Source organism: Dendrobates tinctorius, unplaced genomic scaffold, assembly GCF_039654945.1.
Source record: "Dendrobates tinctorius isolate UK_male_01 unplaced genomic scaffold, ASM3965494v1 ptg000082l, whole genome shotgun sequence".
Classification (NCBI taxonomy): Eukaryota; Metazoa; Chordata; class Amphibia; order Anura; family Dendrobatidae; genus Dendrobates; species Dendrobates tinctorius.
In genome coordinates this window covers 8,670,074-8,685,408 of record NW_027361750.1, presented here as the reverse complement: position 1 = coordinate 8,685,408, position 15,335 = coordinate 8,670,074, and the positions used below count along the sequence as shown (strand labels likewise).

Below are 15,335 nucleotides of genomic sequence, written 5' to 3'. Positions count from 1 at the left end.
ATGCAGAAAAAGCAGCAGCTTCAAATGAGGATGAAGTTCAGAAGGCAGATGTATCCTCAACAGGCCAAAGTGTCATAGACAAGGATGCACTCGGACCGATGATGCTCGAGGTATATGTCACACCCATAGTGTCGGCTTTACAATTACTGTGGAATGGCTCAAATATTAAAAATTATTTTTACATGTCTTCCATGCACTGGCAGAGCCACCATCCGGTTCCACTTAAGAGGCATTTCGAAGGGACAGTTCCTTCGATTGAGAAGGAATTGTTCCAGAAATGACCTCTTTCAGAGACAGGCTGGGGACATGTTCTGTCGCTTCCAGGAGAAGGGATATCCAAGACACATCCTCGATACCGCTTATGATTTTGCAAATAAATCAAACAGACAGCAACTATTGCAGAAACGTGTAGCGGAGGATTCGGAGGAACAAATAAGGATCATTGGGACATTTGATACCAGACACCAGGAGGTCAGAAGGGTTTTATCTAGACATTGGGATGTTCTTAGATTAGACCCTGATCTCAAGGATGTACTAGGGGAGCGCCCCAACATAACCTTTAGGAAGGGCAAATCCATTAAGGATATGCTAGTACACAGCCAGTATAGAAGACAAGTGAATAGTGGGACATGGTTGGACTGGAAACCCTGTGGCTTCTTTAAATGTGGAGACTGTAGTTTTTGCAAGTTTATGAGACCTGGGAAGTCCTTCTGCAGTTCAAGTACAGGGAAGTCTTTTTACCAGAGGGATTTCTCGAACTGTAAAACCACAGGGGTTGTCTATATGGCCACCTGCTCCTGCCCTAGAGATTATATAGGGAAAACCAAGAGGGAGTTTAGGAGGAGAGTGGGAGAACATCTTGGTGATATTAGGAACCAAAGGGAGACCTCACTCGCGAAACATATGAGGTTGTGCCATAGAGGGGATCCTGGTGAAATTAAATTTAACATAATAGAGGTTGTGAATATTAATCCAAGAAGGGGGAATATAGATAAGATGATCCTGAGGAGAGAATGTGAGTGGATATTTAGAATGGAATCCCTGGAGCCGAAGGGACTAAATGAGCAATTTTCTTTTGCCTGCTTCTTATGAGTGACGACTGATGGATGTGACCCTTTTGAGTCTATCGGTCATCCCAGATTTTGTTTTGTTTCCTCGTTAATGGAGGATTCTCATGTATTATCATGAAATATTACTTACAGTAAGTTCCCTTTATCGCCTGCCTCCTTTGATAGTTGATATTCGTTGATTATGGAAAATAGGAGGATGTCTGCCTTTTAATATAAGTGAGGGATTAATTAATCTCCTACTCTGTAAATAATGTAAGCATCCGCTTAAGTCTGGTCATATAATACAGATAAGAGGGCTAAATCAGCTGTGATATAGTGTATGACCGGAGATATATTGGGAGCGGGGATTGTGATCTCACAGAGTAAGAGGAGATATGTCAGACATCTTTATGGAGTCCTGGGCATGAGCATTGAGCGCTGGACGGATAAGATGCTCAGCCTCTAGTGACGCCGATATGGCGATCACAACATTAGTGCTCTGAGCCTGTGCAGTAGAGCGTCGGATGACGCGATCTATGAGTGCCCGTGATCCCACTGTCATCTGCAGCTGGTGAATGCTGAGCATGCGCTATAGACCATGTCTTGGTGAGATATGCGCATGGACGGAAACTGAGGGAGTGATCATGGTGTGGAGAGCATGGATTGGTCACATAGTGGTGACGATTCTGACATGCGCTTTAGGAGCAAGGGGAGGACGCCATACTATGTCAGTACAGGTGGGCGTACACCGATATGCTGATAGCGGCGGTTTTAAAAAGGGAATTGAGCATGGTATCATTACACTATTGCACCTTATTTTGGACACATGGCATTGGACTATCTGGCCTCCTGATGAGCCTATATGGGCGAAACGCGTTGAGGCGTTAATTAACCCATGACGGGTGGTGGATGACACAGATGAGTATCGCTGTTGCAACTCTGTGTTTCTCCTTTTTTACATATATGCTGGCATTAAGTTTTAAAGTGTCTATTTGAGCCATGGATGAAAGCTATTGAGCACCAAGCCATCTATGATAGTAAATGTACTGGTAACACAGTGGAATATCGCTGTTGCAATTCTGTGTTTACTTCTTATATGCTAGCATGAATTTCTATTTGGGCTATATATTATAGCCATTGGGCAACTCTGTGTTTTTCTTTTTTACATATATGCTGGCATCAAGTTGTAAAGTGTCTATCTGAACCATCGATAAAAGCTATTGAGCACCAAGCCATTTATGATAGTAAATGTACTGGTAATACAGTGGAATATCGCTGTTGCAATTCTGTGCTCGCTGCTTATATGCTAGCATGAATTTCTATTTGAGCCATATATGGGCAGCACGGTGGCTCAGTGGTTAGCACTGCAGCCTTGCAGCGCTGGAGTCCTGGCTTCGAATCCCACCAAGGACAACATCTGCAAGGAGTTTGTATGTTCTCCCCGTGTTTGCGTGGGTTTCCTCTGGGTACTCCGGTTTCCTCCCACACTCCAAAGACATACTGATAGGGAATTTAGATTGTGAGCCCCATCGGGGACAGTGATGAAAAATGTGTGCAAACTGTAAAGCGCTGCGGAATATGTTAGCGCTATATAAAAAAAATAAAGATTATTATATATGATAGCCATTGGGCATTAGGAGAGTCATCATCTCTATGTGGCATTAATTTGAATCTAGTGACTGTGGTATTCATAAGAAAGTATCCTATGATCACAAGATCAATAAGAGTTTGTGTGAAAAAAGAAATACTTTATCTAAAAGTTTCCCCCTTTATACCACCTGTTTATGTGGATTGAATGTGTTCTATTGATTTTAACTATAAGGGACGTAGGGCCCTCCTTAGAGCAGTATCTATATTGTCTAGAATTATTACCGGGTAGAGGATAACCCTAGTGGCTGCAGGGCACATCAGGGCCCCTAGGGACAGCCATCGTTGAGCGGGGGCGCCACAACGTCCCCCCCTAGGGTGCCAACCTCCGCGGCCAGGCAGGTAAAAGCTCACGATATCTAATAGGGATTCTTAGTTGTTCCCTTATTGGGGTTTTTGTTTGAACACTTTTTGGTTTGATTTTTGTCACTTTTTTTGTTTGTGGTGCATAACCAATTTTTTTGTTATTTTTAAATTTAATAAAGTATCTTTTTAGGGGATATTCTTTATGATTATACTTTAGACCCTTGTGCATTATATAGAGATTGTCATGTCTTCCATGCGTGCCAAATTGTATATTATATATAGGTATCCGTTGTAACCTCCTCGTGTGAATACCTCCGCTGGTCCTAGGTGCTACGTGAAGGATGTAGCAGACGCTCGGTGGCTGGTAGCCGCAGTCTCCCAGTGACGGCGCGTCCTCCTGCCGCCCGCTGTCATGCTCGCAGTAGCCGCTGACTTCAGTTTCTCCTTTCTGCGCTCGTTCCCCTCTGCTTCCTGCATTATGTCCACCGCTCTCTGTAGTGAGACCTTTTGTAATAACCAGGTCACCTTTCTGCTAGATCCCTGTTAGCATTTCTCATGTCCGTGCCCCCTCACCTGATTGTTTTTTCTTGTGTGGGGAATCAACTGGTTGTGCAGACAATGTTCTCCTGGTATTGTAGACGCCTGGCATAGCGTCATGAGAGCTGCTGCCGCTGTATGTGCCTCTCAGTAAGGAAGCATCTGTTTCTTATTGTTTCTGGAAATGTCTGCATTTGCATGTCATAAGTATATGGCCGTCACTAAGCAACAGAGCAGGAATTGCAGTTTCCTTCAGAGGAGTAAACATCACGTGACTGTGCCGAGATGCACGCTCGGCGGCGGCCTTGTGCAGGGCATGCTTGCTTCTGCTTAGTTACTCAGTAATAGTATGGTCAAGCCCTAGGAGCAGCTGAAGACAGCTCCTGCACACATGTCGGGAGAGGTCTGTTAAGAAAAGCTAAGGAAGAACGCCTCCTGCTCACATCTTGCTGATTATAAAGGAAGATTTGGTCCAAGGAAAGATGACTAACGAGCGCTGTAAAGCTGTGCTTGTGGGCATATTAGTTGGCACACAGCTGCTGTAAAAGCGGGTATGACTACAAGACACAAAATCAAGTCTGCTGTGTTAGATAACACGCGAAAATGACATTTAACTCGGTCTACCCGACTAGTCCGCCGCTCCTAACTCCTGCGTTACACTGCTGCTTGTGTGGCTGTGTGTTTACCTCCCTCGGTGCGTGCTCCGGCCCCCCGCGTTAGTCACCCTATGTAGGTGTGCGCTCTGTCTCATGCATTCTCTCGGTGTATGGAAGCCAGTGTACATCAGTAAACAAATGAATCATGAAACTAAACCCATTTGTGCATCCTGGCAAGTAATTCACGTATTATGTTTGGCCTGCAGTTTTTTCATGACTAATTGCTCGTTTTATAAAGTTTGCAAGATAAACGATGGGTGCTTAACTTAAAAGCCCATGTCCCTTTTCTCGGTAAAAATATGTACTCTGCATCTGAAATGCTGTACATGGCAGACAGGTGAGACTCAGTAAGGCCGAATTCTGACGTCCATGTATCAGGGTCTGAGTACGGACCGCAAATCTTGGACTCACCGTGGTCTCCTGCACTCAACCGGCTCCTATATGTTTGAGACTGCCGATTATAGGTCAGTCTGTGCATTGCAGGTCGTACTCAGGCCGAATTCAGACATCTGTGTATCGTGGCCCAAGGGGGGTAATCATTTTGTTTGTGCAGTGTCCATTTGGCGAATGTACCACAAAAGCTCCTCGTGTATACATGAAACATGTCCATACTGTCCAAGATTTGTTCTTTTAGTCTTTGTTAGATGGGTATGTGTAGTTTTACCTGGCAGCATATGGGCGATTTATGCCTACAGAATGGAGAAAGTCAGAGACTTTTTTGGAGGTATACAGCAGGAAATCCTCCCAACGTATACCTGTACACGTCAGACACCACGAGGAGGTACACTACCATGAACAGAAGCTAAACCTGCATATAAGCAAACTGCTGTATGGGGGTGTAAGCAACCTGCTGTATGGGGGATATACATATTCTCACCTATCAGAATCCTTAGGATTGCCACCAATGAGCACCCCAACGATCAATAGAACGGCAGTTGCATATCGATGCGCTATTTAATGTTTATTGTGCTTCATGTGTCGCTGGACTTTGAATGGAGTGGCAATGTGCATGCTCGAGTGCCTCACCATGCAAACCGGGGACTGTTGTGATCGGTGAGGGTCCCAGCAATTAGCAGTTGTGATTGTGGTGCACGCTCTGAGCATTTTATATGGCAGTAGCTGCCGACTGTACTGGGCAAACATAAATGTCTACTGCACCTTCACTTCCATGTACCACGCTTTGTCCAGGGGGGATGCAAGTGTCAGCCCCCATCTATATAAAAACTGATTACAGCCAGGTCTATAAAGCTCATTCTGTGATCAGGACCTACTGTAAATGCTGATACATGTGACATTACTTTCTTTCCCTAGGCCTTGGATGGGTTCTTTTTCGTGGTGAACCGTGAAGGGAATGTAGTGTTTGTCTCTGAAAATGTGACTCAGTATCTCCGGTACAACCAGGAAGAGCTCATGAATACCAGTGTATATAACATATTACATGTCGGAGATCACACAGAGTTCATCAAAAACCTGCTGCCAAAGTCTTTAGGTAAAAACCAGCATCTTGCTCTAATTCTCATTTACTGATTTTTAGAACCTGGCTTATATAGTTTTTTTTTTAATATATATATATATATAATATATTTATGTTTTCTGCACAGTTAATGGGGGACCTAGACGAAATAGCCATACCTTTAATTGCCGCATGCTGGTGAAGCCAACAGCAGAGTGTGAAGAGGAAACTCATGACAGTCGAGAAACGCACCAGAAATATGAAACTATGCAGTGCTTTGCCGTATCCCAACCAAAGTCCATTAAGGAAGAAGGAGAAGGTACGATAATTGCGGAAACAGATAAGGGGCTGGCAGTTTCTCTTCTCTCGGTATCGCGTCACGTAATGTGCATAAACCTGTCTTATGACTTCACCTTCTCTATGATTGTCCACCTTCTCATTGTAGTCGGTAGATCACCTGTAAACAAAGCCATCATCCCCTTTTATTTAATTGTTCGGAGTGAACTTTTCATTCTTGTATGAAATAATTGTTTCCCTCTTTTGAAGATTTACAGTCTTGCTTGATATGTGTGGCCAGAAGAGTTCCAATGAAAGAAAGACCTCCTCCTCCCTCATCAGAAACATTCTCAACTCGTCAGGACTTGCAAGGTAATCGTCCCCCATGCTGTCATCGCCTGTCTATCACTGAGAAGAGTAAGCATAGTGCAGAGTTTTAGGAAATTGTTTGCAGAGCTGCAATAGATGATCAGTAATGGACCGGAAGTTCAAGCACTTTGAGTAGTTGAGTTCATGATTTACACAAAGCAGCATTAGGGCTGATCCACACAAACCTATTTTGGTTATGTTGTATGGATCCCGATTACACAGCCCATGATATCCTATGTCCCCGCTCACTGACTCCTGACGTAATACACCAAACTACATACATTACATATCCGTAGAAGTATTTCCTCCATGGGGAGTTATGAGGAGCAATGTGGACTGCAATAAGGTTATGTATTGTGGATCCAGATTGCTATCTTTGCCTAGCTATCTGTCATATCGTGTGTGTGTGTATTATTTATACATATTTTTTGAATTTTTATATTCTAAAGAGTTTATAAAAACTGTGATTTCATATATACTATAGTTTGGTATCCTCGAAACACAGAAGGGTGAGATATTTGATCTATTCACACATACGATACATTTCAAGTCAATTCTATACATTTATGTATCCTTCAACTGGCTGTTGGTAGTTCCAAAAGTATATTCCCTCAGGTTTTAATGTTAACCGACACAATATGTTTATGCTGTCCTTTCAGGTAAAATCACCTCTTTGGACACGAGCACCATGAGGGCACTAATGAGGCCAGGCTGGGAGGATTTAGTGCGACGATGTATTCAAAAATTTCATTCTCATGATGGCGAATTATCTCTCAGCAAAAGACATCACCAAGAAGGTATCTGTGATTATGAAAGCTTGGAAAATGATGGTACATTTCATGAATGTTTTCTTAGTGTACTTCCAGTTTGCTAAAACTTTTGTTATGGTAAGTTGACGTTTCTGGCATCTTCAGGAGTGGGGTCCTGCGTGCTGAAACGCCGACTGATTGCTGAAATAATGTGACAAGTGATTTGCTGAGCACTGTGCCCCTTTAGCTGTGTTGGGCTCTACTCTGTTGGTCCTTGGAAAGATGGTAAGAAGTGTTCAGATTCAGGAGTCTGTACACTGCTCCACTTGTGTCTCTGAGCCTAGCTGAAAACTGGCAATGGCGCACAGCACTCAGATGAGCGTTTCTGATATGATTGATGGGTGCCTGGGCCCCCAGATGCTCACCAACCAAACCTGATATATATCACTATGACAAGTCTGAAAATGCAGATACGTTTTTAGCAGTTGTCCCACGTTGAATACTTAAAATTTTCGTCCCTTCTCAATTTTATCGGCAACAAACACAAATGCAGGTGGACTAAAAAGGATTATCTACATAAAAAAAAGTGTTGATGTGTTAGAAATCTTATATTTACAAACATGACCCAATCTTCAGATGACTGCAACTGTCCCTGGGGTGCCGGCAGATCGACACAGGAGTATTTCCTACGTGGTCACATGTGTGTGCAGGGAGCTGGCTGGCTCATTTCAGTAGCTAATCCAACTCTCGTCTTTGTAGACTGTAACAGAGAAGGGGGCTGGCTTGGCTCTTGAAATGAACCATTCAGCCAGCCCAGCATTCTTTACACACAGCACTGATGTCACAGAAGAAGCTCTCATTTTTATTAAGTGGTTAACTTTTTAGATGTACATTCTGACTTATTAACCACTAACTATCACAGCGATTTATGTATTTTTCACGTCTATGCTGTTTTAATATTTTTACACTTATTGTAATTTTAATAACTGTTTAGCGAATTATAGCATTGAAGGTGCAAATTACCGTAATTCCTTCCAGAGCACGTTGGCTTTACCTAAGTATTATTGAACAGCGTGAGAAAATGTATATGCAATATACCAATTAATCCATCTAATTAGCTTGGTTTAATGACTATTAATATCACCCACATCTCTTCTTCCTGCAGTTCTCAGGGTAGGACTTTCCTTAAGTCCTACATACCGATTTTCATTGTCTGATGGCACAGTTGTTGCTGCCCAAACGAGGAGCAAGCTCATCCGCTCTCAGAATACAAATGAACCTCAGCTTGTAATATCCATACACGTGCTTCAAAGGTAAGGACCCATGTCATGGGGATCTCAGAAGCCGGCAACCACTGTTATTGCTGTAGTTTGCGATCAGCATATTTGCGAGTGAGGCAGGGTATCTACTCACATGAATACGAACGGCCTCTTATGGCCGATACGGTGCTTTCCATGAGTTATAGATGGGTTAGGAGTAGGGTTGTAGAGACCACAGCACCCTGTGTATGTATGTGCGTAAGCTGTTAGGGCTCGAGAGGCTGTGAAGAATTACTATGCAGAGGTCTTAAGTTACAGCAGTTGCAAAACAGGTGCAAAGTTGTAGCTGAGAATCTATAGTTAGCCGGCGGCCTCACATTGTCATCGCGATCATTACGCTTTTTAGTGGGCTTATTGTTCTACGCTGTGACTTGTTTTTCTCTGGCCAAATGGATGTTCTTTTTTTTTTTTATTTATTTCTCCTGCACTTACATGCACACTAAATTCAGCACATTTAATGTATGAATTTCCAGTTTTATGTACACTAAGCTTAATTACCATTTAAATAGAAATTTTTAGAACTTCCTAATATACTTTTGCCCTAATTCATACAGACCAACATTTTTCACACCAGCATTGGTGAGGTGGCATGCTGGAGTCACACTCCTGATCCAATGAATGTGGTGCGTTTTGCGTCTGTGTGCACCTCACCACAAATCTTGTTCCAGTCAAGGACTGGAGTAAGTTTTGTGGCATGAAGAACAAGCTAGGGATGCCACGCACCAGTTTCTCCCACTGTGTCGGAGATGGGGAAAAAATGATATCGGAACGCCAGAAGTCGCAGTATTTTAGAGTTGCTTCAAAATTTTACACTTTTTTTTTTCCCCAAAACTTTTTACCCCAGCATTTTAATATAAAACTTTGATGAATCACTCTTTTGTGTTTCATTTCTTTAATATTTTACCATCAAGGTAATATTTTGCTCTAAGTGAATGCGGACACTTCACAGCTGGTCCTGCACTGTAATTGTGTCCAGTCTACATAATGCTTGGCTATGCTGATACAGTGTAACATACTATCAGAGAGACTTGTGCTGCTACATTTATTTTCACCATTATGCTAACACAGTTTCCTTTGTCTTCCAGAGAGCAGAATCTATGTGGATTAAACAGTCAGGACATGACTGGACAAAACATGGGTAAGACGATAGACCCAGTTGTTTCCAGCAGCCCGGCTCATCAAGCAGTGTGCAGCGGTAACCCTGGTCAGGACATGACCATAAGTAGCAATATGAATTTTGCCATAAATGGCCCAAAGGAACAAATGGGCTTGTCAGCTGGCAGATATGTTGGCTCGGGAGGGATGAACCATGTCTCCAGCATGCAAGCTACCACTCCTCAGGGTAATAACTATGCACTCAAAATGAATAGCCCTTCACAGGGCAGTCCTGGCATGGGCCAGGGTCCACCTACTTCTATGCTTTCTCCAAGGCATCGTGTAAGCCCGGGAGTGGCGGGAAGTCCTCGTATTGCAACCAGTCAGTTCTCCCCTGCAGGAATCTTGCATTCTCCCGTTTGTAGTAGCACAGGAAATAGCCATAGTTTTGCCAATAGCTCTCTGAATGCACTTCAGGCTCTTAGTGAGGGCCACGGGGTCCCTCTTGCCCCACCCATGGCATCGCCTGACCTGAAAAGTGGGAATGTACAAAATTCGCCTGGTAGCATGAATCCACTCCAGCTGAGAAAAATGGGGAGTTTGGAAGCTAAGGATTCATTTGGGCTTTATGGGGAGCAGTCTGACGGTGGGACCGGGCCAGCAGAGACTAACTGCCAATCTGACCAGAAGGATTGTAGTGATAGTATGGCTCCTGCTGGGGACAAACTGGATGGTCAGAACAGACTGATGGACAGGCAAGGCCAGACTAAACTATTGCAGTTACTTACCACCAAATCTGATCAGATGGAGCCCTCACCACTTAACTCTTTGGGAGATACAAACAACAAAGACTCCTTGGGTCATTTTGCAGCCAACAGTATGTCTGCCTCAGCACACGGAACCTCACTGAAAGAGAAGCATAAAATTTTGCACAGACTTCTTCAGGACAGCAGCTCACCGGTTGACCTGGCCAAGCTTACAGCAGAGGCCACTGGCAAAGAACTGAATCAGGAGTCCAATAGCACAGGCCCAGGCTCTGATGTTACCATAAAGCAGGAACCAGTGAGCCCCAAAAAGAAAGAAAATGCACTACTTCGTTACTTGTTGGATAAGGACGATAGTAAGGATAATCTAGCGGATATCACGCCCAAACTGGAGCGCTTGGATAACAAGATGGACTCTTCAAATTGCACCAAGATGACATCTATAAAGGTTGAAAAAGAGGAGCCCGGATTTCCATCTGATCAGGTAAGAGCACAAGAAATATCAATGGGTTATTATTTAGTCTCACTGTACGCAAGGAGCTGTCCCATCAACTTCACTGGTGCGCCACCTTGCAAAATTCACATGAGCACTTGGTACTTTGTTCTGCATTAGTTACAGTGTAGCCACAGCCACATTCAGATGTCCATATACCATGGTCTGAGTACCAACTGCAACTTCAGGACTGACTGAGGGTCCTGACCCCAACCCAGTGGCCTCATTTATGTCTGAGACTATTGCGTTTGGGTCAGGAGCCTCTCTGCCCGTTCTGGGACCATTGTCTACAGACAGATGAGGTGCTTATGTAAATAGTGATCAATCTCCGGTGGTGTCAAATGGACAAGCTGCTGATATTGTCAATCTCACTGGGAGAGTGCTAGCACAGTTTGTTTATTTTATGTTACAACTTTTTCTCACACGTTTCTTCCGTATAACACACTAGATTACTTTGTAGTCATCCATATACAGTTTGGGGAACTGTTTGCAGTCATGAATCAGACAGAAAGCCTTCACCATGGAACAGGCAGAGTGGACACTGGACAGCGTCCTGTGTGCGATCCTTCATTCTATACACCAGGATACTAGGTGGACTGGATAAAACGCCATGAGGAGCCGAGGGTTTAATGTCCATTTTCAGTGGGTGTCATGTAATGTATGATGTACATTTTGTTTGCACCTTGGATATGACATTTTATCACCTTGTTATTACTCATCCTGGGCAGTTTCTCTTTAAGCCGAGCAGCAAGTGTTACCCCACCCTTTGTGTTGCTGGCTCAGTACCAGATCACTTCTCACGTGCCCTTTCCTGCCGTTTCCTTCCCTCATCCATAGCGCCGGCTCTTTAGTGCCCTACAACCCATCCAAGTATGTTTCTCGTCGTAAAATATTACACAAGTCTGTAGTTTGTCATCAAACTCTTGGTGAGACCACCATAGCTGGTATTGCCCCACTGGCCCATCTGTCCCTACATGGCTTTGGATCTTTAATACTGTGCTGTCATTTTCTGATGTAGTGAATGTACCATGTCTGCTCAGTATGAAAACAATAAACCAGGTTTCTCTGGAATAAAAACGAAACCGGTCACTGATCTGATCATATTATTGCGCTGAACAAGAGCAGTATCAATCATACAGTCAGCCTTACACTGAGTGTCTGTGAGACAGTAATGGCATCAGGGGTCTCCCAGGAATGGGACCATCGATTAGCGGTGACCCTGCGCTTCACGGAGCAATATTTGTACTCAAGATCACAAACCCGGTTACTTTATTAGCATAAAATGTGGCAGTGTGTGGACAGAAGGTTGTATTCGTGCCCTGGAAAAATAAACCTGATGCCCCTGAATATTTTTGTCATTTGACAAGGCTTGTGGTATGGAAGATTGTCTGAGGATGCTCGCTCTGCTGTATGAGAAGTTCACAGAGGGTTAATGTGGGAAGGTCTGCAATTTAGGCAGGAACTCTAGGTGATGTAAGCGGTAATCCATGGGTGTATGTTCACCTGTCATCTACATATTACAGTCTAAATATAGAGTGACTCTATAGAAGAGGTGAGAACAGTGTAATTATAGCCCATTGTAGCCACACTTCTGCAGGCTGCAGAGCTCCCATCTCTCCCTGCTGGTTCAGGGTCTGCCCTTGTCCTTTATTTTTGCCTCTGGGACTGTAACAACTAATGTCTGTTATTTCTCCCAGTCACCGGCAGCATTTCTTACCTATACCAGGTCTGTGATTGGAACTCCTTTTTTGTATGATGTTTGATTAATGACATTAACTATCGCGTCCTCGGTGCACACAGTATATAGATTATGTCTGTATACTGCAGTCTGAAATGTGTCATTCTCTGCCACAGTCCAGCAAGACTCAACAGCGAGGCCAAAGACATAACAGCAGCACAATCAGATCTGGGCCGGTCTCTCAGCATCAGTCTCGTCCTTCCTCAAGGTTAACCCCAGCTCCCGACATTTCTGTACATGATCTACAGAAAGTTTGCTGACCTAGCATACAATGGGAAATGTCTACACTTCTAAGGCTATGTTCACGCTCCTGGCACATACTCCCAATGTATCAGTGAGCTCCCATTCACCTGTCAAAGCCCACAGAGCGCCCTGTCCGCATCCAGCGCTGTGGTATAAGCTGGTATTTTTTGTACTGTATGAAAAGTGTAGTGCTATTCTATAGCCAGCCACTGCAGAAAAACATGGTGTATAAGTCAGGGAATAGACCTGATGATGGACAGAGCATAAACAAAACATTTACCCTTTGTCGTTGCTCGCGCCATGTTCGTCAGTGTATGGCACGCTTACGTCATGTTGGTGTATGGCAGCGTTACATCATGTTGGTGTATGGCAGCGTTACATCATGTTGGTGTATGGCAGCGTTACATCGTGTCGGCGTTGGCAGCGTTACATCGTGTCGGCGTATGGCAGCGTTACATCGTGTCGGCGTATGGCAGCGTTACATCGTGTCGGCGTATGGCAGCGTTACATCGTGTCGGCGTATGGCAGCGTTACATCGTGTCGGCGTATGGCAGCGTTACATCGTGTCGGCGTATGGCAGCGTTACATCGTGTCGGCGTATGGCAGCGTTACATCGTGTCGGCGTATGGCAGCGTTACATCGTGTCGGCGTATGGCAGCGTTACATCGTGTCGGCGTATGGCAGCGTTACATCGTGTCGGCGTATGGCAGCGTTACATCGTGTCGGCGTATGGCAGCGTTACATCGTGTCGGCGTATGGCAGCGTTACATCGTGTCGGCGTATGGCAGCGTTACATCGTGTCGGCGTATGGCAGCGTTACATCGTGTCGGCGTATGGCAGCGTTACATCGTGTCGGCGTATGGCAGCGTTACATCGTGTCGGCGTATGGCAGCGTTACATCGTGTCGGCGTATGGCACCGTTACATCGTGTCGGCGTATGGCAGCGTTACATCGTGTCGGCGTATGGCACCGTTACAGCGTGTCGGTGTATGGCACCGTTACAGCGTGTCGGTGTATGGCTGTAATGGGGCAGCTAGAGTAGGGGCTCGTGCACCTCTATATCTCAGTGCTGAGCTTATTCTTGTTGGTGTATTAGATCAGGCTTTATATGCCCTGTCTCCTTATTTAGTCCATCAGTCCTACAGAGCGGGTACATGTAGTTTTACAACACTTCTTTATTCATTTTCTGCTGTTTCTGCTGTTTTGGGGCATTGAATACTTGGTTATTACTTAGAAATTTCTCCAGAATTTTTACATGTCACCTGCATACAAATTGTTCAGCTTTTCATGCAAAGGAAAAGAAGGATACGGCGTGTCTGTGTTTTTCTTCCTTGATGGCTGACTTTTCTCTAATGAGGCTAAATGACTCTTCTGCTTCCCCTCTAATTACAGAGTGAACACGTCTTGGTAGTTGCCGGTTGTTGCCGATAGCTGGGAAAATGGAGGTTTCAGATGTTAGATTTCAATAAATTCCAGCTAAGTAATGTGACAAGCATGGTACATAAGTGTGCAGACACATATAAGCCTCTCCATGTATGCAGCACAGCCTGCGCCTGCAGATGTGACCGTTTCCTACTGCAGTTAGGCGGCACTTCACCTAGAAAATAGAAGTAAAACTAAGCAGTGCAGACCTAGGCACCAGCAATCTGCAGACGTTCGGTTGATAGAGCAGTGGCAATTCTTCACTTGCTTTCTCCATTGCACAAGCCTTGCTCACATATCTCACATGTGCTCATTTCTTGCAGTAGTGATCAGTGAAAATGGAACAACATGGGCCAAATACCATAGCAGGCAGAAAAAGTGCTGCCGATGTGATACATGTTCATGCCAAGGTTTTAGAGCTGGATATCGATTCCCAGGCCCTGGTCCGGTGGCCACATCAGTAATCTGTGGCCGCTGGTCGGGAGCCTTGAAAACCTCTTTTTCTTTGTGTGATTTAATTTCCACCACTTCTGATATTTTTGCTTTTTATTTCTATTTCCTTCTCTGATTTTGTGATCAACACAGAATTGTGGATTTTGTTCATTTTTTGTTTCTTTTGCTGCAGAAAACTAGAATGACAATCCTGGAATTTTGTTTTGCAGCTTATAATAATTTTTGGCGGTTTTGTAGTTGGCGTTATCCTGGTTTTGTCCTGGATGGTCTCTCTGCATCAGGATCCTTGCCCCCCATTCTGTGCATCATCCATTCTTATTTTCTCCCCTTTAACTGTGAGCATTGTGGTTATTTTAAGATGTTTTGTGTGATTAAGCTGTAATGATTCTCTCTCCTTATGTGACAAAAATACTATTTGGGTGATCCGGGGGTAGCAATGCCATCTGGACCGCTTGGCTGTTTTTCGGCTTTTTGTAAAGTATTCTGGGACTTGTGCGTCTGTTGTTTAATTGAGAGCCATTACTTGGACGGGGCGGCCCAGATTACAGCTGCTTATGCTTTAGAAAGGCTTCTTGCTGGGTAGCAGGTTCAGTGTTTGTACAAGGGCAGAGCCAAGAAAAGCTGACAGGGAGGCAGATTGCCGCTGTTAACACTTCCTGTGCTGCTACATTTCAGCCGGGTGCTTGCACGCTTAAATTCCTCTCCATTATGAATGTCTCAGCATCGTCTCATTCATTGTACGTGGTGGTTGGTTACCTGTCCCTAG

At 44.3% G+C, this 15,335-nt stretch overlaps 1 protein-coding gene across 3 annotated transcripts in view; it reads left to right on the top strand.

Annotated features, from left to right (window-relative positions):
* The window catches only part of NCOA2 (nuclear receptor coactivator 2), a 246,723-nt gene that overhangs the window by 166,277 nt on the left and 65,111 nt on the right, over nucleotides 1-15,335 (top strand). For all 3 annotated transcript variants that reach the window (XM_073583865.1, XM_073583867.1, XM_073583866.1), the window contains 7 exons: nucleotides 7-110; nucleotides 5,507-5,684; nucleotides 5,797-5,967; nucleotides 6,195-6,296; nucleotides 6,953-7,090; nucleotides 8,208-8,355; nucleotides 9,447-10,704. In XM_073583865.1, the coding sequence (XP_073439966.1) occupies nucleotides 7-110; nucleotides 5,507-5,684; nucleotides 5,797-5,967; nucleotides 6,195-6,296; nucleotides 6,953-7,090; nucleotides 8,208-8,355; nucleotides 9,447-10,704 (2,099 nt within the window). The remainder of the gene's footprint in view (nucleotides 1-6; nucleotides 111-5,506; nucleotides 5,685-5,796; nucleotides 5,968-6,194; nucleotides 6,297-6,952; nucleotides 7,091-8,207; nucleotides 8,356-9,446; nucleotides 10,705-15,335) is intronic.